The 23,886-nt window shown below is 40.4% G+C and overlaps 1 protein-coding gene across 1 annotated transcript in view; it reads left to right on the forward strand.

Moving 5' to 3' along the window:
• Nucleotides 1-1,151: 1,151 nt before the first annotated feature.
• Nucleotides 1,152-23,886, forward strand: part of dynlt5 (dynein light chain Tctex-type family member 5) — a 37,599-nt gene continuing 14,864 nt past the window's right edge. Inside the window, exons 1-3 of the mRNA XM_063064947.1 lie at nucleotides 1,152-1,210; nucleotides 4,303-4,427; nucleotides 23,577-23,668. Of these exons, the coding sequence (XP_062921017.1) occupies nucleotides 4,315-4,427; nucleotides 23,577-23,668 (205 nt within the window). The 5' untranslated portion in view covers nucleotides 1,152-1,210; nucleotides 4,303-4,314. The remainder of the gene's footprint in view (nucleotides 1,211-4,302; nucleotides 4,428-23,576; nucleotides 23,669-23,886) is intronic.

A 23,886-nucleotide genomic window follows, 5' to 3' on the forward strand; every position in this document is an offset into this window, starting at 1 on the left:
GGTTAAATGACATTCAAAGGACAGAACCATTAATCCAGAGACACAAGTTTAAATCCCTCTTAAATTGATTATTGTAAAATTGAAAAGATATGTTTATTTATTTGTAATTTTTTAAAATGTGAATTCATCCTCAAGTAATAAAATGGTTTCAACAAAGTCTGCAATAGAACAGTTAAAATGATGGACTAATGTTATTTTCTTACTGTACTTTCAGACTCTTAGTTGTTCAGCAGGAACTTTCACTAAAAAAATGGACCATCACGTCCGACTTTCTATCTACGTTTCAGGGAATGAAAATCCAAATAAGATAAGAAAAACAGAAATCCTTTTCTGTTTTTAAAGCTTTATTCACCCCTGCCTGTACTCCTACGGTTTCTAAATAAATAGGGCACGTTCAAATGGTTAGCACCCTGCCACAAATTGCATTCAGGCAGCAAGAAGTAATGGTCATCAGTGTAGTAATAGCCACATATCGTTTCACAATATTCAATTATATATATAGGCCAGAACGTGTACGATAACTCCCGCATTCTTTTCTGAAAATGTAATAGGATCATTTGTCAGTGTTAAAGAGGCCAAGATTGCCAACGTTAAAGGTATTCCATCTGTCTCTTTTTCCTTACACATTGACCGTGATTTCTCTTTCTAGTCTTTGATAAATTGCCGACCACAGCTCGTCCTAACCAGTTTCCTATCGCCTCCTCTGCAAGTTAAAATATATTTTATCTCTTCCCTGCTTTTGGCGAATAGAGTCTGACTAGAGTGTTAAGCATCTTTCTCTTTCTGCAGATGCTGCCTGACCTTTAGTGTTTCCGACAACGTCGGTTTTAATTCCAGACCAGGTTAAGATTAATGTCTCTTCCAGGATTATAACAAATGACCATCTGGACTGTTATGCATAAGACACGCGTGAATCGGAGACTCTCACGAGCATCAATGCTATCAGCTCATCCGCCGCAGAGTCAAAAAAAAGTTAAAGGAGAACTCAAAACTTAATTGGTTACTACTCTACAAGGTACCAGTTTACGAGGCTATGATTGGCTAAATACAGCAACTGGGCGGCGTACTCGGTTGGTTACTGTTCGCCTGTCTAACCATTTCAGGGCTAGGATTGGTTGGGTGATGTCAGTTTGTTTTTCATTTTCCGGTCCCAGCGCGTTGCTAAGGGCGCGTTTGGACGGATAATCGGTGATTTCAGATCACTCTTCTCGTAAGTTAATTTTTATGTTAAAATTGGCATTAAAGTACGTTCATTGTTTTATTTTTCTCAAACGGGATTAAGCTACAGACAGCCGGTTGCAATGTTAAGAATGAATTTTATATCCCTGCCCCTAGCAACGGGAGCAGCGGAAGTGGACGCCGGTAATTGTGGAGAGGTTGTCTAACATGATGGAGCTGGAAACAACTTAAACCATGACTCGGTTAACAACTTCTGTGTGATTCGCCCAATAGCAGTTTTAGTTGTGGTTAATTCAACTATTGGTTACTTGTGTTAAATACCCCGACACGTTTAACGGTTGTCTGAACCAATGTTCCTGAACGACTTGGAGACTTTTAAGTTAAATTAAAAGTTTTGAATTTCAAAATCATGTTTGTTATTTTTCCCAAGGATGTTTGTGTGAAATTATATACGTTTAAGTACCGGTAAATATAAATCGCGAGAGGCTCAGTTTCTATTGTCACCGTTGTCCCGACTACAATTTGCATCGCGCTTCCTACAATGAATTAATTCCACTCCATTCCACTCCACTCGCCTAGTTTCTCTTGCCACAACCATCTGTGGCAATTAATTCCACAGATTCACCACTCCCTGGCTAAAGAAATCCTCAACTCTGTTCCTTATATTCTGAGGCTGTGCCCTCTAACCCTAGACTCTCCCGCGATAATAAATATCCTCTCCACGTATATTCTATCTGGGGCTTTCAATATTTGATAGGCCTCAATGAGATCTCCACCCCCAGCCCCCATGCTGAGTACAGACCCAGAGCCATCAAACAGGCATCGTGCATGAACTCTTTCATTCTCAGGATCATTCTCTTGAACCTTCTCTGGTTACTCTCTGATGCTAGCACATCCTTTCTAGATAAAGAGCCTGAAAATGCTCACAATGCTACAAATGCAGTCTGACTAAGATTGTAATATTGACCTTATAAAGTCTCAGCATTTTAAAAACTTGCTTCCATATTCTCAATCAATGCATTTGCCTTCCTGACCACCAACTTAATCTACAAGTTAAGCTTTAGGGAATCCTGCACAAGGACCTCTGAATCTCTTTGTAGCTTTGATTTCTGAATTTGCACCCCATTTAGAAAATAGTCTGCACCTTTATTCCTTCATTGCCATACTCTTCCCTACACTACATTGTATCTGCCACTTATTGACCATTCTCCTAATCAGTCAAAGTACCCCTACAGTCACCCCGCTTCCTTAACATATGTGAAAAGAAGCTGTCCCAATAATGTTCCCTATGGAACACCACTAATCACAAGCAGACAACCAGAAAAGGCCCCCTTTATTCTCACTCTTTGCCACCTGCCAGTCAGCCACTGCTTTATCCATGCTAGAATCTCCCTGTATTACCAGCCTCGTCTGTGGCCCCTTGACCAAGGCCTTCTGAAAATCCAAATACACAACATCCACTGACTTTCATTTGTCTATACTGCTTGCTATTTCCTCAATGAATACTAAAAGATCTGTTGGGCAAAATTTCTCCTTAAGGAAACCATGCTGACTTCAGTCTATTTTATCATGTGCCTCCAAGCTCTTGCCAGCCACTGGCCTATAATATCCTGGATTGGCCTCTCTCCCCTCTTAACTGGAGTGACAGTTGCAATTCTCCAGTCCTGCGGAATCATTCCAGAATCTCGTGACTCTTCAACTATCACTACTAATGCCTCTGCAATCTTTTCAGCTAGCTCTTTTGGAACCCTGGAATGTAATCCATCTGGTCTAGGTGACTTATCTACCTTCAGCTTCCTAAGTACCTTCTTAGTAACAGAGACGATACTCACTTTTGACTCCTGACAATTTTGAATTCCTGGCCTACTGCTGGGGTCTTCCACAGTGAAGACTGATACAAAATACTTATATAGTTCAGGTGCCATTTCTTTGTCCTCAATTGCTACCTCTTCAGCATAATTTTCCAGTCGACAGATGTCCACATCTGCGTCTCTCTTACTCTATCTATCTATATATCCAAAAAGAACTTCTGGTATCCTTTTTTTTTATATTATTGGCTAGCTTACCTTCGTAGTTCATCTTTTCTCTCTTTGCTGCTTTTTTAGTTGCCTTCTGTTGGCTTTTAAGAACTTTCCAGTCTTCTAGCTTTGCACTATTTTTGCTGTATGGTCTGCCGTCTCCTTTGCTTTTATGCTGTTTTTGAATTCCCTTGTCAACCATGATTGCCTCATTCCCCCCCCTTTAGAATTGAATGAACCAGTCCTGCACCTTCCAAATTTCTCCCAGAAGCTCCATGCATTGGTGCTCTACTCCCACCCCTGCCACTGTCCCCTTCCAATCAATTTTGGCCAGCTGCTCTCTCTTTCCTCTCTCATTCCTTTTACTCTACTGTAATACCAACACATCTGTCATTAGCTTATCCCTCTCAAGCTGCAGAGTGAGTTCTGTTATATTATAACCACTGTCTACTAAAGGTTCATTTACTTTAAACGCCTGCTGCGTTCTTCCAGTATATTGTTTGTTGCTTCAGATCCTCGTATCTTCAGTAGAGTGGATTCCTAAAGTGTCTCACACAATTAATAGATTAAATCATCATATTATTGCATTAAGAAGAGTAGAACATGGTGTGGTCTGCTGTGCTGTAGCCCATCCACTTCAAGGTTCAACATGTTGTGTATTCAGAGATGCTCTTCTGCACACCACTGTTGTAATGTCTGGGTATTTGAGTTACTGTCACCTCCCTTTCAGCTTGAACCCATCTAGTCAATTTCCTATCACCTCTCTCATTAACAAGGCATTTTCTCCCACAGAACTGCCACTCACAGGATGCTTTTTTGTTTTTCACACCATTCTCTGTAAACCCCAGGCACTGTTATGCATGAAAATCCCAGGAGATCGGCAGTTTCTGGGAAATTCAAACCATTCTGTCTGGCACCAACAATCATTCCATGGTCCACGTCACTAATAACAACCTTTTGACCATGTCCGCATGCTTTTATGTATGTCAGCTGCTGCCATGTGATTAGTTGATTATATTATATTTGCATTAACAATCAGGGCTACCTAATAAAGTGGCCACTAAGTGTACTGTTTAATATCGATACGTACGTCTTGTGTTTGCAGGTGAACAGCATCATGTCTGACATTGCAAAAGATAAGGCAGCCCGTTTACTGAAAAAGAGAGGCAGTTTGTCATCACTGAGCAGCCATGGCCTCATTACAAAGGGGAAAGTAGAGAAACAAAAGGAGTAAGTCAGATCTTTACATTGCTTCTTGTGGCTGATTTGTTTCTGTCCCTGTATACTCCACCTTTATTTCAAGATCCATTCATTCACACAATTAAGTGAATAATTTGTGGTACACATGTATTTATAATGTATGTATTATAATTTATGTATAGCTGTGTGTTGTCTGAATCTACATTCTTCTGATGCTGCAGCAAGGAAGTTTTTTGTTGTACCTGTACCTCACTGTATTTGTGCATATGACAATAAACTTGACAAATAATATTCCTTCATCCTGTGATATCAATAGTTTGTAAAGCCTAGCAGGAATTCCCTTAAAATGATTAATATTGTGCAAATGTATACATTTGTGAGTTGATGCAAAATAAATACTATGTGCCTTTTACCATTTCGGAAGACATGGGAGCAGAATTAGGCCACTCAGCCCTTTGAATCGGCTCTGCTGTTCCATCATGGCTGATTTATTATCCCTCTCAACCCCATTCTGCGCCCTCTGATCCTAGACTCACTCACTATAGGAAACATCCTTGCCACTTCCACCATGTCGTCTTTCACCCGTCATTCTTCTAATTTGTAGCAAGTACAAGCGCAATGCAAACACTCCTCATACATTACCCCTTTTATTCCCAGAATCATTCTCATGAACCTACTCTGGACCCTCTCCAATGCCAGAAAATCTTTTCTTAGGTAAGGAGCCCAGAACTGATTACAATACTCCATGTGCAGTCTGACAAATGCCTCATAAAGCCTCCACATTACATCCTTGCTCATATATTTCAGTCCTCTTAAAATGAGTGCCTTCCTTACCACCAACTCAACCTGCAAGTTAACCTTTAGGGAATTGAGCACAAGGTCTCCCAAATCCTTTTGCATCTCTGATCTTTGAATATTCTCCCTGTTTAGAAAACTGTCCACACCATTATTCCTTCTACCAAAATGCATGACCGTACACTTACCTACACCATATTCCATCTGTCACTCTTCGCCCTCTTCCCCAATCTGTCTATTTCCTTCTGCAGACTCCCTGCTTCCTTAACACTACCTGTCCCTCCACCAATCTTCATATTGCCCACAAATTTGGCCACAAAGCCATCAATTCCATCATCCAAATCATTGATGTATAACATGAAAAGATGTAGTCCCAAGACCAATTCCTTCAGAACACCACTAGTCACTGTCGGCCAACCAGATAAACCCCCCACCCCCTTTACTCCCAATCTTTGCCTCCTGTCAGACAGCCAAATCGTTTATCCATGCTAGTATCTTTCCTGTAACACCACAAGCTCTTATCTTGTAAAACGTGTGGAACCTTGCTTTCTGAAAATCTAAGTAAACAACAACTCTTGCCTATTGTCTATCCTGCCTGTTATTTCCTCAAAAAATTCAAGTACACTTGTCAGACACGATTTCCCCTTTGGGAAACCATGATGATTTTGACCTAATTTATCATGTGCCTCCAAATGCACCAAAACCTCATCCTTAATAATGGACTCCAACATCTTACCTACCACTTAAGTCAGGCTAACTGTCCTTTAATGTCCTTCTGCATCCTTCCCTTCTTAAAGAGTGCAGTGACTTGGGCATTTTTCCAGTCCTCTGCAACCATTCCAGAATCCAATGATTCTTGAAAGATGATAACTAATGCCTCCACAATCTCTGCGACTGCCTCTTTCAGAACCCTGGGGTGTAGTCCATCTGGTCCAGGTGTCTCACCTATCTTCAGACCTCTCAGCTTCCCAAGCACCTTTTCCTTAGTAATAGCAACAAATCTCACTTCTGTTCCCTGGGCCTCTCGAATTTCTGGCATATTGCTAGTGTCCTTAATGGTGAAATACAAAAATATTTCATATTTTGCCTCCTTATGGCTTTTTTAGTTTTCTGTTTTTGCTATATTATTGCTTTTATGCTATCTTTGACTTCCTTTGTCAACCATTTCTAGAGAGTTGATGGAAAGCTGAAAATTTCCATTTTCTAAACCAATCTTCCTTGTTGCTACTTGTGGGAAATCAGAGAGTTGGACAATTTGAATGCAAACTCCATCAAAATCCTTGAAAATGACACTGATTGAATTAGCAGCCTGGAATCAATTGGAAAAAGACAACTGTAGTGTCATGTTGCAGAAGAATAAGGTGTTGAGCATTTGGAGTTGAGTGATTAATCTTTACAATTATCTTGAATGTGGAAAAGAAATAAATATTTGCATCAACTATTAAGAAACGCAGTGCCCTGTAATTTTCTTTTTGTGTGTTTGACTTAGTGTGTTATTCTGCACTACAAATTTACCCCCCTACAGTAATGATGTTTGACTGCAAAGTAGTTAAATTGTTGCCATTATGGAGCCCAAGTCATATTAATTGATGTAACAAACAAGTTATGAAGTACTTAAACCAGGACTATTAGATATTTAAAATTGTTAAAATATTGTTAAACTAAGTTGGAATATAGATAGTGAAAATATCAATCTCTAAAGCTTCAGTGAATAAACAGATTAGAATTCTTTTAAACTCAGATGATCACTGTTAAAGATAACATAGAAGAAGATATGCAACAGAAACAATAAGTGGAGGTAAAAAAAATGAGATTGAGGATTCAGAAATGATGTTTGACAGCTGCTGAAAATCTGAAGTCAATGCAAAAGTGCCAAGAATACCCAGTAAGGCAGACAACATCAAGAAAGCAAGAGACAACTTAATGTTTCAAATTCTGATGAAATATCATCAACGTGTCATGTTATCTCTATTTCCCTATCCACATACTAACTGATAAAGAAGGTAATAGGAATGAATATTAACTCCAGCAGGTTTTTATTTAGTTAAACAATAATTTTTGGAAAATTACAACTGTAATTTGATTCAGCATGTTATTATTTTAATAGCTGGATTGGCAGAGGCAGATGCAAGGGCTTTTTAACTAAAGAGATTATATAGTGAAAAGTTGATTTTCTTTATACTAGTTTCTAGTGCTCAATTTCATCTATGCTTTTCTTTTGTGGAATTAATATGTTATAAATTTTAAGTTAGTCTTTGAAGATTGCATCTTTCTATCTTATGCAGTTTAAAACAGCACATCATAAGATTGGCCAAAATCCTGTTTGAAATGTCACTTGGCTGATGTACAATTGGACCATTGGAGTTCATGTTAGGATAAGGCTCAATTAAACACACCTTGCAACTTTTTTCCATGAAGCAATAACAAGACCTTAGTGACACATTCTCCTTTGGCAGCCAACCAGCAGCAGTGCAAGGGGTAGTAGAGCAATCTTTGACAGTACATACAGTCTGGTGGATATTTGGCTGTTATGGCCTCATACAGCAGGGGAGGGACTTGCAAGGTCTTCTTTTGAAGTTAGAATCTCTGGAGCGTTGCTGCTGTTGGTGGACACTAAGATGCTGCCCATGAGCAACCTGTGGCTCTGTAGGGATAGAGGGTTGCTGCATGTGAGCCATCAGAGAGGGACTGCACATCAGCGGATTTTCTTCCTGCAGCTGCAGAGACACCACGCATAAGCAAATGGTCCTTCTGCAAGAACAGCAGTACAGCATGTGAGAACATTGCTCGCTTTTGCAGGAACAAAATCGTGTCTTCCAATCCACGCCCACTCAATTCTTTCATCTACATGAGCAGAAATCCTTGGTAATAGCTCAGAGCTGACACCAAGATGAAAGAGAGTAAAGACACAGAGCTTGGATGCCTGTGATTCAGGGTGTGTCGGCCAGCGTAGCTCAGGATGTGGAGGTGGAAGTTATGAGTTTCATCAGTTTTATCTACCCAAGGTCCAAATAAGATGTGATTCTCAAATGACCCTATGGGGCTATGCTCTTAACTGATAGCCCCATGGCTGAAACAACAGAGCGTTGCCGGCAGTGTACCTGCTGAAGAATCTGTTATTCAGCAGCTAAGTGCTGAAGACAACCACTCCCTAATGGTGTAGCGCTTATCATTGACTGTAGGATGTACTTGAGTAGTCAGGATTCAATGCGGAAGCTGCCCGTTCCGAGCTCCTGAAGTCTCAAACATCCACATAAAGAGTGATTAAAATTAAAGGCAACACACACAGAATCGTGGAGTCAGGCAGTATCTATGGAGGGGAATAGATGGCTGATGTTTCAGGCCAAGACCCTTCATCAGGACTTCTGACTTGCTGAGTTCCTCCAGCATTTTGTGTGCATTGTTCAAAATTTCCAGCAGCTGCAGAATCATGAGTGATTAAGAAAATTTATAAAAACTGGCACAATGTTCTCTCTTTGCACAACAGTTCTTTGTCAGCCAGTGTCTGTTTATGTATAGTTTTCATGAAGTTCCATAGTTTTTTTTCTCTGTAAATGCCTGCAAGAAAATAAATCACAGGGTAGTATATGATAAACATACTTTGATAATTTACTTCGAGCTTTCTCTGGGATTATTGCATCATACTCATCATTTGAACTTTAAACAATTTATGCACAGTACTTTTCCACAGAAATGTGAATTACACAAATATTGGTGATATTAGTTAGGTTTTTGACAGTAAGATGTATTAAGTATCTTGACATGGACAGTGCGTAAAAGCCCAATCCAATTACAAATTAGGCACCATAATGAACTCCAAAATGTTTCCTCCAAGTCAAACATCTATAAGATCCAATTTCCAAGCCAGAGTATCCATTTGAAAAGCATTTTGAGAAAACTTCAGTTTGTATTTTCACCTACAAAGTAGCCCTTTTCTTCCAGGTAGAGTGAGCTTCTCTTTGCTGCTTCACTTTGAATGTTTATCAATTAAGGATGGCATTAAATGTTCAGCTTCCTGTAGATACCCAAATGACTTTCTTTTAAAGGACTTGTCCAATAAGTAGGTTGTTATGATCATAATTTTGTTTATTGTGGTAGATGAAGGAAAGTAATAACATCATATAGTTTGCAGCTTATCCATTATTGATACTACTTGACATTCTGTCCTCTGACTTTTGTGGGATTTATGGTGGACTAGGTATTACAGGACATAATTGCTGTGTTTAAATGGGATAATTGCATTATCCTGCAAAAAGAGCTCATTTCCACACAGGTATATTCTGCACATTATGACTAGCTTTTCTGTCAATAGTTTACTGGTACTAAAATGTCAGTGTCTATAACTGGGCTGTTTTGAATACAAAGACCACCTTTACTATTTGGTAAGGTGACTGTGTTAGATGATGCCAATCTCTGATTACTCAGTAAGCTGCATTTTGTGCTTTATTGTGGACTCATTTGGAACATTACCATGATAATTGCAGGGCCAGAAGACGTGAGTGGAAATTACCGCCAAGCAAATAGCATGGATGTATGGGAAAATACTTTTAAGGATTATAAATGTTTGTAAATATTTACCAAGAACAATAAAGACAGCAAAGTACAAATAGATGAGAGGGTTAATGTACTGGTGTATTGAGCTTGGAAGTGCTGAATTTACTTTTACTCCTTCCTGACTTGATTTTTTTTTCCTCTGGTATTCAATGTTAGTGAATGGTATATAAAATATCATCCGTGGTGCAACTTTCCCTTCATTTCCTCAGAAAATGCAATCAATCCCACCATTATCTTCTGCAAGGGTAATTTTAAACTCCATTTAGAACTTTTATTTAAATGAGTTTTTAAATGGAAATTTTAAATCAAATAATCTGTAACAAATCTTAAAAAAGTGTATAAAAAATTTAGAGGCAATTACTTCAATTAATATTGAATGAAAATTATCATAAATGTATCTGAAGAATTGTAACCTAATTTCAGCGAAGGACTATTGAGCCTGCACTGTGTTGCTGAGCACGTCTATCAGATCACTGCTCAGCGGCCTTTACTCAATCCAGTTTCTCTAGCCTATCTATGTAACTAAAGCCCTTCATTCCCAAGGCCATTCTTTTAAATCCTTCCTGAGCTTTCTTTAGTGTGATGATCAGAAGCAGATTGAACAGATTTGTGTCTGTGGGCAATTAATCTAACTAATTTATGTTTGTACTCTGTCTCCAAAAATATATAACACCATACCGTGCTCTTAAGAGCGGCCACTTGAGAGAAGCTGTTAAGGATATAGAATCTTCAGCCACATTTTTTTACAGCTTCTCAGGCTCCCCACTGACTTATCTTGGGCTATCTTCTTACTACTGGCAAATGCTACCCTTGCCTCTCCTCTTGTCTGAAACGTTGTACTCTCTCTCTCTGCTGTTTTACAGCTTATTTAACATCTGCACTTGGATGAATGAAACTGGCATGTTAAATACGGGAGGGGCTTTAGCAGATCAACAAACTCAAGATTCAAGATTGTTTAATGTAATTTCCAGTACACAAGTGTAAAGGGGAACAGATTAGTTGTTACTCTGGATCCGATGCAGCACAAAAGAAACAAAGTAAGATAAGGAACACAATAATAATTAAAAACTCTCTCTCTCTCTCTATATATATATATATATATATATATATATATTTGCTAAAGTATATGGATTATACTTGGATTAGACCAAGGAGATCATTGTGGACTTCAGGCATGCCAGGAGTCACACTCATGTCCCCATCTACATCAACGGAACTGTAGTGGAGCATGTATCAAGCTTTAAATTCCTTGGGGTCCACATTTCCGATGATCTCACCTGGTCCCTGAACTCCTCCATCCTGATCAAAAAGGCGCAACAGTGCCTTTATTTCCAGTGGAGCATGAAGAAAGCTCACCTCTGTCCCAGGACACTGACGGACTTTTACCGCTGTACCATTGAGAGCATACTCACCAACTGCATCTCAGTGTGGTATGGCAGTTGTCCCGTATCGGACCGCAAAGCACTCCAACATGTGGTGAGAACTGCCCAACGGATTATCGGCACCCAATTGCCCACCATTGAGAACATCCACCATAAACGTTGCCTGGGCAGGGCGAAAAGCATTATCAGGGATGTATCTCACCCCAACCATGGACTTTTTACTCTCCTCCCATCCAGTAGGCGCTACAGGAGCCTCCACTCCCACACCAGCAGGCACAGGAAGAGCTTGTCCCTGAGGCTGTGACACTGCTGAACCTCACATCACAGCGCTAAGCAGTATTGCATCCGTATTGTACTGTCTCAGTACTTTTATATTTGTGTGCTGTAGCACTTCTTTTATTCACAGTTATTTTGTAAATAACACTATTCTTTGCATTTCTGGTCAGATGCTAAATGCATTTCATTGGCTTTGTATCTGTACTCGGCACAATGACAATAAAGTTGAATCCAATAAATAAATCTAATGTAATCTAATTAATTGTATGTCCATAAAGAGACGCTAGGCACAAGGGTGTCCATCTGTACATAAGGTGACTGACAGGAAATAATAAAATAGTGTAAGGTCAATGGGTGGAGATGTTGATCAGCCTTACTGCCTGGGGAAAGTAATTGTTTTTGAGTCTGACAGTCCAGGCATGGATGCTATGTAGCCTCTTCCCTGATTGTAGTGAGACAAGCAGTTCATGAGCAGGGTGGGTGGAATTCTTCATGATATTACGGGCCCTTTTCCAGCAGCTTTCTGTATACACTGCATGTCCATAATGGCGTGTATGCTGACGCCAGTGCTGCATTTGGCAGTTTTAACTACCCACTGTAGAGTCTTGTTTCCATACCAAGCAGTGGTGCAGCTTGCTAGATGCTCTCTACTGTGCATCTGTAGAATGATATGAGTATAGATGTGCATAGTCCAGCTCCCTTCAGCCTCCTCAGAAAGTAGAAGCTAAAGAAGGAGAGATTTACCCAACATCTGTATTCGAGGAAAATCTTGCAATCCTTAATAAGGAGATGGCCAGACTTTTTAAAAATATATAAAACAAAAATATATAAACCACATTGACATTGAAAGGGAAATTTTACTTGACTAGTTTGGACTTCAAAAGGCATTTGATAGATTACCTCATTAAAAAAGTTTATTTGCTTATTTAGAGATACAGCATGGTATCAGCCCTTCTGGCCCAACAAATCCACAACACCCAATTACACCCACAGTGCCAATTAACATATCTTTGGGATGTGAGGAAATTTGACTGCCAGGAGGAAGGCCATGGAGAACATCCTCACAGGTGACAGGGGGATCGAACCTGGGTCTCTGGTACTGTTACAGCATTACAGTAACTGCTATGATACTGTGCCACCCCCCCCCCCCGGCTCTAAATAAAAGCTCACATTTTGAGATATATTCGCAAGGATAAGGGATTGTGTAGCTGGCAGAGAAAAAAAAATTGGGATGAATGAGCCATTTTTAGATTGATGAATCAGTAATTAGGGAAGTGTGAGAGGGATCAGTGCTGGGGCCTCAGCTGTTTACAATCCACTTCAGCAATATAGTTGAAGGGACCGGGTACTACTGATGTGAAAATTGGAAGGCTATCAAGTTGTGAAGAGGGCACATGTAGCCTGCAATAAGCCTGGTTAAATGATGGAAAAGGAGTTAGCAGATGGAGTATAATGTCAGAAAATATTAAATTATTCACTTGGAAAGAAGAAAGTAAAGGCAAGTATTATTTAAATAGTGAACCTACAGAATGTTATGGTATAAAGAGTACTAATTGTGCAAGAAACACTAAGAGTTGAGACATGTGGGAGGTAAATTATGGCAAATGAAATGTTGATTTTGATTGTAAAAGGATTGAAATATTTAAGTACGTAAATGTTGATGCAATTTAACAGCGTGTGAGGTGGTACACTTTGGAAGGACAAACTCCAAGGCAGAGTACAAAGTAAATGGCAGGATACTTGGTTGTGTGGAGGAGCAGAGGGATCAGGGGGTACATGTCCACTGAAAGTTGCCTCACAGGTAGATAGGGTAGTTAAGAAAGCTTTCATAAGTTGAGGGATAGAGTTTAAGAGTTGTGAGGTAATGATGCAGCTCTATAAAACTCTAGTTAGGCCACACTTGGAGTACTGTGTCCAGTTCTGGTCGCCTCACTATAGGAAGGATGTGGAAGCATTGGAAAGGGTACAGAGGAGATTTACCAGGATGCTGCCTGGTTTAGAGAGTATGCATTATGATCAGAGATTAAGGGAGCTAGGGCTTTACTCTTTGGAGAGAAGGAGGATGAGAGGAGACATGATAGAGGTATACAAGATATTAAGAGGAGTAGATGGAGTGGATAGCCAGCGTCTCTTCCCCAGGGCACCACTGCTCAGTACAAGAGGACATGGCTTTAAGGTAAGGGGTGGGAAGTTCAAGGGGGATATTAGAGGAAGGTTTTTTACTCGGAGAGTGGTTGGTGCGTGGAATGCACTGCCTGAGTCAGTGGTGGAGGCAGATACACTAGTGAAATATAAGAGATGACTAGACAGATATATGGAGGAATTTAAGGCAGGGGGTTATGTGGGAGGCAGGGTTTAAGGGTCAGCACAACATTGTGGGCTGAAGGGCCTGTACTATGCTGTACTGTTCTATGTTCTATATATTATTGTGAGTCTGAACAGTGAGAACTGTGTACAGTTTTTTTCTCCATAGTTGATGATGGACATACTGCCATTGAAAGCAGGCAGAGAAAATTTCTTGGGTTGCTACCTCATATGAAGAGATATAGCAGAATTGGCAGGAGATTGTAAAGCAAAGTTCTGCAGATGCATGAAATGCTCAACAGGCCAGTCCAAATCCACAAGAGAGATGCAGAGTATCTCAGGTGTCAACCTCCCAATCATGACATTTCATTCATCTAAAACACTACCACTTCCTAACTCAACATTACACCTGAACTGGTGAACCCCTCTCCCACCCAGCATTTTCAAATCTCTTACTAACTCTTCCTTCAGTTAGTCCTGATGAAGGGTCTCAGCCTGAAACGTCGACTGTACCTCTTCCTAGAGATGCTGCCTGGCCTGCTGCGTTCACCAGCAACTTTGATGTGTGTTGTTGTTCCCACCCAGCATTCCCTGCTCTCGTACCAGAAATGACTACTACTATAACAAACTTCTAAAGTTGTTCACTGAAACAGATTAATTGGACCGTGCAAATCCTGATTTGATGGAGACAGACGTGAGAACACAGCAGAACATCTGGAAAACTTCTGAAATGTCTGCTGTGCTACAGCTGCTACTTTGTGGTAACCTGAATCCCTGGAGCTGAAGGCCTCGAAATCCTCGGCTGTGCGTGTTTCAGCGGCCGGGGAGAAGTCGAAGGCGCTCGGCAGAAGATGGTGCTCGGGAGGCTGTATTGGAGAGGCTGCTCGGAAGCTCAGAGTTTTCGGACGGATGGACTCAGGGTCGGCTGCTTTCGATGCATCGGCAGTTGTCGGTGCCTGGAGGTTTATGGCAGGGAGTTTCTCCCTTTTGCCGCCGCTATCGGGGACTCAGGAGTCGATCGACTCGGGACTTTGAGACTTTTTTTTACTGTGCCTATGGTCTGTTCTTTATCAAATTATCGTATTGCTTTGCACTGCTGTAACTATATGTTATAATTATGCGGTTTTGTCAGTGTTGGCCTTTGGTCTGGCTTGGTTTCTGTGATATCACTCCAGAGAAACATTGTGTCATTTCGTAATGCATGTATGCATTTCTAAATGACAATAAAAGGGGGCTGAGTGTTCTCATAATCTAATCTGATTAATTCAGTGTGCATCCCAAGGGCTGTAGAGTGCCTAGACAGAAGATGAGATGTTATTTCATGAATTTAAAATTGGAGTAGTGTAAGAAGGTGAAAAAAGGAAAGGTTAATTTTGGAGTTGGATATTGAGAATTTATCACCCCATGTCTTATATTGATTTTTTTTCACATCTATGTTATTTTGGTTGGGGTTTGTGGGGTGGGGTTGAGCAAGACATTTGATTCCAGAGTTAGTTTCCTCTCATTTGTACTACAGATAAAAGCAGTAAGATTGCAAAGCATGTCAAGCACCAAGACAAAATGCCATGGAGTGATTAAAATTAAGTGACTATTCTTCTCTTTTGTAGTACTTTAAGTTGTCAGCCTTTATTCACATTGTTTGCAAGCATTCAGAGGGAAGCCTGCTGTTACTTTAAAGTATGAAAGAGAGTAGTTTGTACAACTTGATTATTAATGTCGCTTTCGAAAGATTTGGCTTTGCAGCTGTTCAGTTGCCAGCAAAACCCTCTGTATTAATACTTAAGGAAATAGTGAGAAAAAATGGCATATGGAAACAGATTACATTTTTAAAGTATTTAATGAAAGCCACAGAACATTTATCGTTTTGATAAACTATTATCAGTCCCGGTTGATGTGAAGTTAACACAATTTTATTATGGTGTACCTTTCCAAATAGTAAAGGCATTTTAACAGTTGAGTTTGATATATTTATAAACTGAAATGCTATTTTATTTACAGCAGTGATTCAGATAACATCAATGCAAGTAATCCATTTATATTTTTACCAATACACAATATCTTAATAAATCTTGGGGACGTCTCACTAGTTATTCATAATGTATCTCCTAAGGTTTCTCATACTTGTGTTTAAAAGTCACTTCTTTAAATTATTTAAATTTGAGGTCAGGGTAATATTGCCAATTTGAAAGGTGCTTTGTATTGAAGTACTGCTAATGCTAGATGATTGTTTGCACATATAGCTTTTTATGGTTCTCTCAAGCACTAAGCAATCATCTATTTTCAATCAGTCTCCCTCTCTGTCACTAAGAAAATAATGGTGAAGGATATTTCTTTAACATTTTTAATATTGGTTATGAACCTCTGCTGATTTGTTTTCCAGCATAATTATCATATGTTTAAAAATCTGACCTCAAACTTACCCGGCACAAATTTGTTCTTCTTGTGTTTCCTGATACCAGTCTTGCTAATTTCTCTCTATTATTCAGAAATTATTCACAGGATGATGGATTTTTACGTATGTTCTTTTGCTTGGTATTTCCCAGAGAAAAAAACAAATTGATATCTGCAAATGAAGTTTTATTCAATCTTGTTTTCTTTCTCTGCAGACAGATTAAAGCAATTTGAGATGCATTGTCTCCACAATCTGTTTTGACATTCTTGTAATTCCATCCTTTCAGACTTTAGCAATGTTTGTGATGGGAGCAGCTTTCATAGATGAGTCGCATGATCTGCACCTTTAGTGCAGAGCAAATAAGTCTGTATGAAATGGTATCAACAGTTACCTTTGAGATGGAGTTGCAACATCTTTAGGTTCAAATTAGACCACCACTAAAATTTATTGCTAGTAGAAAATTCAAGATTCAAGATTTGTTTAACCTCATTTCCAATACACAAGTGTAAAGGAGAGCGAAATAATTGTTACTCTGGATCCGATGCAGTATATAAAAAAAACACATGTCTTACTAAATAAAGAACACAATCATTAAAAGAAAAACACAATAAATATAAATACGTAAGGTAGCTTAGATACATTGATTTTATGTACAGAAAGATGCTAGGTACAGGAGTGTCTGTACATAATGTGACTCTGACAGGAAGTGATAAATTAGTAGTGGGTTGTTATAGTGGGGTGGATTAGTGGATGGAGGTGTTGATCAGCCTTACTGTTTGAGGAAAGTAACTGTTTTTGAGTCTGGTGATCCTAACATGGGTGCTTCATAGCCTCCTCCCTGCTGGGAGTGTGACAGTCCTTGAGCAGGGTGGGTGGGATCATTCATGATGTTGTTGGCCTTTTTCTGGTACATATATCTGTGATGCAGGTAGTATGTCTGTGCATTTGGAAAGTAACAAATTCTATTGTGGCAGAATAATATTCTAACTTTTTACGGGGTGGGGAGTTCCAGTTACTAGTGGTGTTCTGCTGGGGTCGATGTTGGGACTGCTTCTTTTTACACCTGTATGTCAGTGATTTGGATGACAGAATTGACGGCTTTGTGGCCAAGTTTGCAGATGATACGAAGGTAGATGGAAGGGCAGGTAGCGTTGAGGAAACAGGGAGGCTGCAGAAGGACTTAAATGGATTAGGAGAATGGGCAAAGAAATGGCAGGTGGAATACAGTGTCAGGAGTTATATGGTCATGCACATTGGTAGAAGAAATAAAAGTGTAGACTATTTTCTAAATGGGGAGAAAATTCAAAAAGCTGAGATGAAAAGGGACTTGGGAGCCCTCGTGCAGGATTCCCTAAAGGTTAACTTGCAGGTTGAGTCGGTGGTGAAGAAGGAGGGAGGAGAAGATGGCGGTGCGATGGTAACGCGCGTGGCCACTTCGGTGGTGATGTCTGTTATCTGTCAAGTAGAGGACCGTGCACAATTCTGATTTGATGGAGACAGACGTGAGAGCACGGAGGAACATCTGGAAAAGTTCTGAAATGCCCGCTTTGCTGCCGCTGCTACTGTGTGGTAACTGGACTCTCCGGAGCTGAAGGCCCCGAAATCCTCGGCTTTGCATGTTTCAGCGGCCGGGCAGAGGTCGAAGGTGCTCGGCAGAGGATGACACTCGGGTGGCTGTATCGGAGAGGCTGGTAGGAAGCTCGAAGTTTTCGGACGGATGGACTCAGTGTTGGTGTAGTCGGCTGCTTCCAAGGCATCGGCAAGTTGACGGTGCCTGGAGGTTTTTGGCGGGGAGTTTCTCCCTTTTGCCGCCTGCTATCGGGAACTCGGGAGTTGATCGACTCGGGACTTTGAGACTTTTTTTTTACTGTGCTCATGGTCTGTTCTTCATCAAATTATGGTATTGCTTTGCACTGCTGTAACTATATGTTATACAGTAATTATGTGGTTCTGTCAGTGTTAGTCTTTGGTTTGTCCTGTTTTCTGTGATATCACTCCAGAGAAACATTGTATCATTTCTTAATGCATGTATGCATTTCTAAATGACAATAAAAAGAGGACTGAGTGTTCTCATAATCTAAACACAATGTTAGAATTTATTTTGAGCTAGAGTATAAAAGCGAGGATATAATACTGAGGCCTCACTTGGGAGTCTTGTGAGGAGTTTTGTGCTCCTCATCTGACATTGGAGACCATTCAGAGTGGGTCACAAGAATGAAAGAGTTATCATATGAGGAGTGTTTAATGGCTCTGGGCCTGTACTTGCTGGAACTTGGAAGAATGAGGGAATATCTCATTGAAACCCATCAAATGTTGAAAGGCCTTAGAGTGGATCTTTCCTATAGTGGGGGTATCTAGGGCCAGAGGGCGTAGCCTCAGAATAGAGGGACATGCACGTGGAATGGAAATGAGAAGGAACTTCTTCAGCCAGGAGGTGGAGAACCTGTGGAATTCACTACCACAGGTGGCTGTGGAGGCCAAGTGGTGGTTGATTGGTTCTTAATTAGTCCGGGCATGAAAGGTTACAGGGAGAAGGCAGGAGAATGGGGTTGAGAGGGAAACTGGATCAGCCATTATGGCAGAGCAGACTCGATGGGCTGAATGGCGAATTCTGCTCCTTTTATTTGGTTTTATAGTCTTATGCAAGCAGTGCACTTGACAATTTGAGGATATTTAAGGGATTAGCTGTTATCCTTTTATATAATTGCATTGTTCTGTTCCTATTATATGGAAGTGTGGATGAGTGCAGGCTGCTGTCAAATACTTTGAAAAGGAGGCTGCATTTTTTTTTCTGGATTCCTGTTAAGCCTGGAAATATATTTGGGTAGTGGCGAGAATTCATCTCGACCACTGATCCATTCTAGAATACTGTTCTAAGGTTCTAGTGGGGAGAATATGTGGAGAAATATTTTACCTCACTAATAGCAGTTTTGGATTGACTGTATTGCCTTCAACCACCATCACTTGAAGTAGATTTTTTTTTTAATTCCCAAAATGTAGGGTCAGAAACCTTGCAGCGCTGGGTCTTATTCAGTGTCCCCCAGACACAAGAATGTCAGCCCCATTATTTGGTAAATGGGAATATGGGCAATAGCTTTCCAACTGAACCCACCTTAAACTAATAACTCTAAAGGCAATTATTTTTAATTACCCACTACCAGTTTAGTGGTTTAACTCTGGACATTGTCTTTAAAAGTAGTGATGGAGCAGAGCAGAATGGGACAAGTACTATTTTGAATGTATGGTAATTCTGAACTCTATATCTTCTAAATCTGGCCTCTTGCACAAAACCATTTATAATTGTTTTTTCAACAGCAATGCTTCAAGCTGGTTCTTTAAGCTTCTAGATTCCCTGCACCTCCTCAAAGTTATTTTTTTTTTAAAGCTTTCTCTTCCACAGGCTTTTGTTCAATTATATTAATATCATTTTATTTGGTTTGATGTCAAGTGAAGATTGATTACATTCCTGTAAAGTGCAATAGCACATTGGAATTGGAATTTGCTTATAATTATCACATGTACTGAGGTAATGTGAAAAGCTTGCCTTGCATAGTGTTCATACAGATCAACTTATTCCACAGTGCACTTAGGTAGTACAAGGTAAAACAATAACAGAATGCAGAATAAAGTGTAACGACTACAGAGAAAGCACAGTGCAGGTTGACAATAAGATGCAGATCACAACAAGGTAGATTGAGTCTATTTTATCTAACTAGAGAACTTTCAATAGTGTTATAACAGTAGGATAGAGATTCTCTTTGTTCCTGGGGATATGTGCTTTCAGACCTATGTATCTTTTATAAGACATGAGACATAGGATCAGAATTAGGCTATCTGGCTCATCGAGTGTGCTCCACCATTCAATCATGGCTGATTCTTCTTTTCTACCTCCTCCTCAACCCCAATTCCCGGCCTCTGCCATGACCAATCAAGAACCTATCAATCTCTGCCTTAAATACACCCAACGACCTAGCCTCCATGGCTGCATGTGACAACAACTTCTACAAATTCACCACACTTTGGCTGAAGAAATTTCTCCGCATCTGTTTTGAAAGTGCAACCCTCTATCCTGAGGCTGTGACCTCTTGTTTTAGACTCTCCCATCATGGGGAACATCCTTTCCACATCTAGGACTTTGGACATTCGAAAGGTTTCAATGAGATCCCCCTTCATCCTTCAGAATTCCAGCAAGTACAGACCCAGAGCCATCAAACGTTCCTCGTTTTTCATTCCTGTAATCATCCTTGTGAACCTCCTCTGGTCCCTCTGCAATGCCAGCACATCTTTTCTAAGATGAGAGGCCCAAAACTGTTCATAATACTCAAGGTGAGGCCTCACTAGTGCCTTATAAAGCCTCAGCATCACATCCCTGCTCTTGTATTCTAGACCTCTTGAAATGAATGCTAACATGGCATTTGCCTTCCTCACCAGCAACTCTACCTGCAGGTTAACCTTCAGGATGTTCTGCACAAGGACTCCCAAGTCCCTTTGCATCTCATATTTTTGGATTTTCTCCCTGTTTAGAAAATAGCCCACACATTTATTTCTACTATCAAAGTGCATGACCATGCATTTTCCAACATTGTATTTTATTTGCCACTTTCTTGCCCATTCTCCTAATCTGTCTAAGTCCTTCTGCATCCTACCTGTTTCCTCAACACTACCTGTCCCCTCACCAATCTTTGTATCATCTGCAAACTTAGCAACAAAGCAATCTATTCCATCAGCTAAATCATTTATATACAGCTTAAAAAGAAGTGCTCCCAACACTGACCCCTGCGGGGCACCACTAGTCACTGGCAGCCAACCAGAAAAGGATCCTTTTATTCCCACTCACAGTCTCCGACCAATCAGCCAAGGCTCTAACTATATTAGTAAATTTCCTGTAATATGATGGGCACTTAACTTGGTAAGCAGTCTCATATATGGCACCTCGTCAAAAGCCTTCTGAAAGTCCAAATATACAACATCCACTGCACCTCCTTTATCTATCCTACTTGTTATCTCCTCAAAGGATTCCAACAGGTTCATCAGGCAGGATTTTCCCTGAAGGAAACCATGTTGACTTTGTACTATCTTGTCCTGTGTCACCAAGTACTCCATCACCTCATCCTTAACAATTGACTCTAACATCTTTAGAACCACTGAGGTCAGGCTAACTGGTCTATAATTTCCTTTCTCCTGCTTTCTTCCTTTCCTGAAGAGTGAATTTTCCAGTCCTCTAGCACCATGCCAGAGTCCAATGATTTTTGAAAGATCATTTCTAATGCCACCACAATCTCTAATGCTACCTCTTTCAGAACCCTATGGTGCTGTTTGTCTGGTCCAGGTGACTTATGTATATTTAGGTCTTTCAGCTTTTTGAGCACTTTCTCTCTTTCAATAGTAATTGCACATACTTGTCTTCCTTCACACACTACAACATCAGACATACTGCTAGTGTTTACCACAGTGAAGACTGACACAAAATACTCATTTAGTTCATCAGCCATCTCCTTGTCCCCTGTTAGAATTTCTCCTGCCTCATTTTCTAGCAGTCCTATATCTACACTCATTTCTCTTTTATGTTTAGCATACTTGGGAAAAAAACTATTACTATCCATTTTGATATTATTTGCTAGCTTACTTTCATATTTCATCTTTTCCCTAATGATTTTTTTAGTTGCCGTCTGTAGGTTTTTAAAAACTTCCCAATCCTCCATCTTCCCACTATTTTTTGCTTTTAGAACAGCTTTGACTTCCCTTGTCAGCCATGGTTGTACTATTTTACCATTGAATATTTCTTCATTTTTGGAATACACATGTCCTGCACCTTCCTCACTTTTCCCAGAAACGCATGCCATTGCTGCTCTGCTGACATCCCTGCCAGCAACTCCTTCCAATTTACTTTGGCCAACTCCTCTCTCATACCATTGTAATCTCCCTTCTATAAGCACCCGTTAGTCTTGTGAGACCATGGATTTGCACCTTGGAAGGTTTCCAGGGCGCAGGCCTGGGCAAGGTCGTATGGAAGACCAGTAGTTGCCCATGCTGTAACTCTCCCCTCTCCACACCACCGATGTTGTCCAAGGGAAGGGCACTAAGGCCGATACAGCTTGGCACTGGTGTCGTCACCAACGAGACCTGGGTGTCATTATACACTAGTCATTGAAAGTAGGCATGCAGGTACAGCAGGTGGTGAAAAAGCAGGGAGGTACTACTGCAGTTGTACAAGGCCTTGGTGAGACCACACCTGGAGTATTGTGTGCAGTTTTGGTCCCCTAATCTGAGGAAAGACATCCTTGCCATAGAGGGAGTACAAAGAAGGTTCACCAGATTGATTCCTGGGATGGCAGGACTTTCATATGATGAAAGACTGGATCGACTAGGCTTATACTCGTTGGAATTTAGAAGATTGAGGGAGGATCTTATTGAAACATATAAAATCCTAAAGGGATTGGACAGGCTAGATGCAGGAAGATTGTTCCTGATGTTGGGGAAGTCCAGAATGAGGGGTCACAGTTTGAGGATAAAGGGGGAGCCTTTTAGGACCGAGATTAGGAAAAACTTCTTCACACAGAGAGTGGTGAATCTGTGGAATTCTCTGCCACAGGAAACAGTTGAGGCCAGTTCATTGGCTATATTTAAGAGGGAGTTAGATATGGCCCTTGTGGCTAAAGGGATCAGGGGGTATGGAGGGAAGGCTGGGGCGGGGTTCTGAGTTGGATGATCAGCCATGATCATACTGAATGGCGGTGCAGGCTCGAAGGGCCGAATGGCCTACTCCTGCACCTATTTTCTATGTTTCTATGTCACAGAGCAATGTGTGGTTAAGTGCCTTACTCAAGGACACAACCCGCTGCCTCAGCTGAGGCTCAAACTAGCGACCTTCAAATCACTAGACTGCTGCCTTAACCACTTGGCCACACGCCAACACTTACTCCACTGAAATACTGCTTTTCAGACGTTACTTTCTCCCTATCAAATTTCAAGTCAAACTCAATCATATTGTGATCACTAGTTCCTAAGGGTTCTTTTACCTTAAGCTCCCTAATCGCCTCCAGTTCATTACATAACACCCAATCCAGTATAGCTGATCCCCTAGTAGGCTCAACGACAAACTGTTCTAAAAAGCCATCTCTTAGGCTTTCAACAAATTCACTCTCTTGAGATCCATTATCTAACCTGATTTTCTGATTGACTTGCATGTTAAAATCTCCCATGACTACCATAACATTGCCCTTTTGACTCACCTTTTCTATTTCCTGTTGTAACCTGTGGTCCACCTCCCAGTCATTGTTGGGAGGTCTGTATATAACTGCCTTCAATGTCCTTTATCCTTGCAATGTGTTAACTCAACCCACAAGGATTGTGGATTGCACCTAGTTGTGATCCTTAAATATTCAATTTGTATTTGAACATGATATTTCATAAAAATTAAGTTAACCTTTGTTGAAATGTACATTTCTTTCCTATGTCTTGTCCTTGTTCATGCAGCTACATGAGTACTGTGTCCTATATGGATGATCCAGGCCATTTTGATGACATTCCACGGCCTGCACAACAGATGGAAAACACATACCAGTTGGGTGAGTTTAAGTTTCTTATCAATTAATCTTACAGAAACTAGATGTTGCGATCTGCTTTGTGTTAACTAGAATTTCACACTTTCAGCTGGATTCCCAATAGATTGCATAATCTGCCTAGCCAAGGGTTGTTTAAAAAATGGCGATTTTCGGGGATTGGCAAAGTAAATGTATATTTTTTGATAGTTACACATTCTGCAAACTGAATGAAGACATTGCAG

Source organism: Mobula hypostoma, chromosome 12 (assembly GCF_963921235.1).
Source record: "Mobula hypostoma chromosome 12, sMobHyp1.1, whole genome shotgun sequence".
NCBI lineage: Eukaryota > Metazoa > Chordata > Chondrichthyes > Myliobatiformes > Myliobatidae > Mobula > Mobula hypostoma.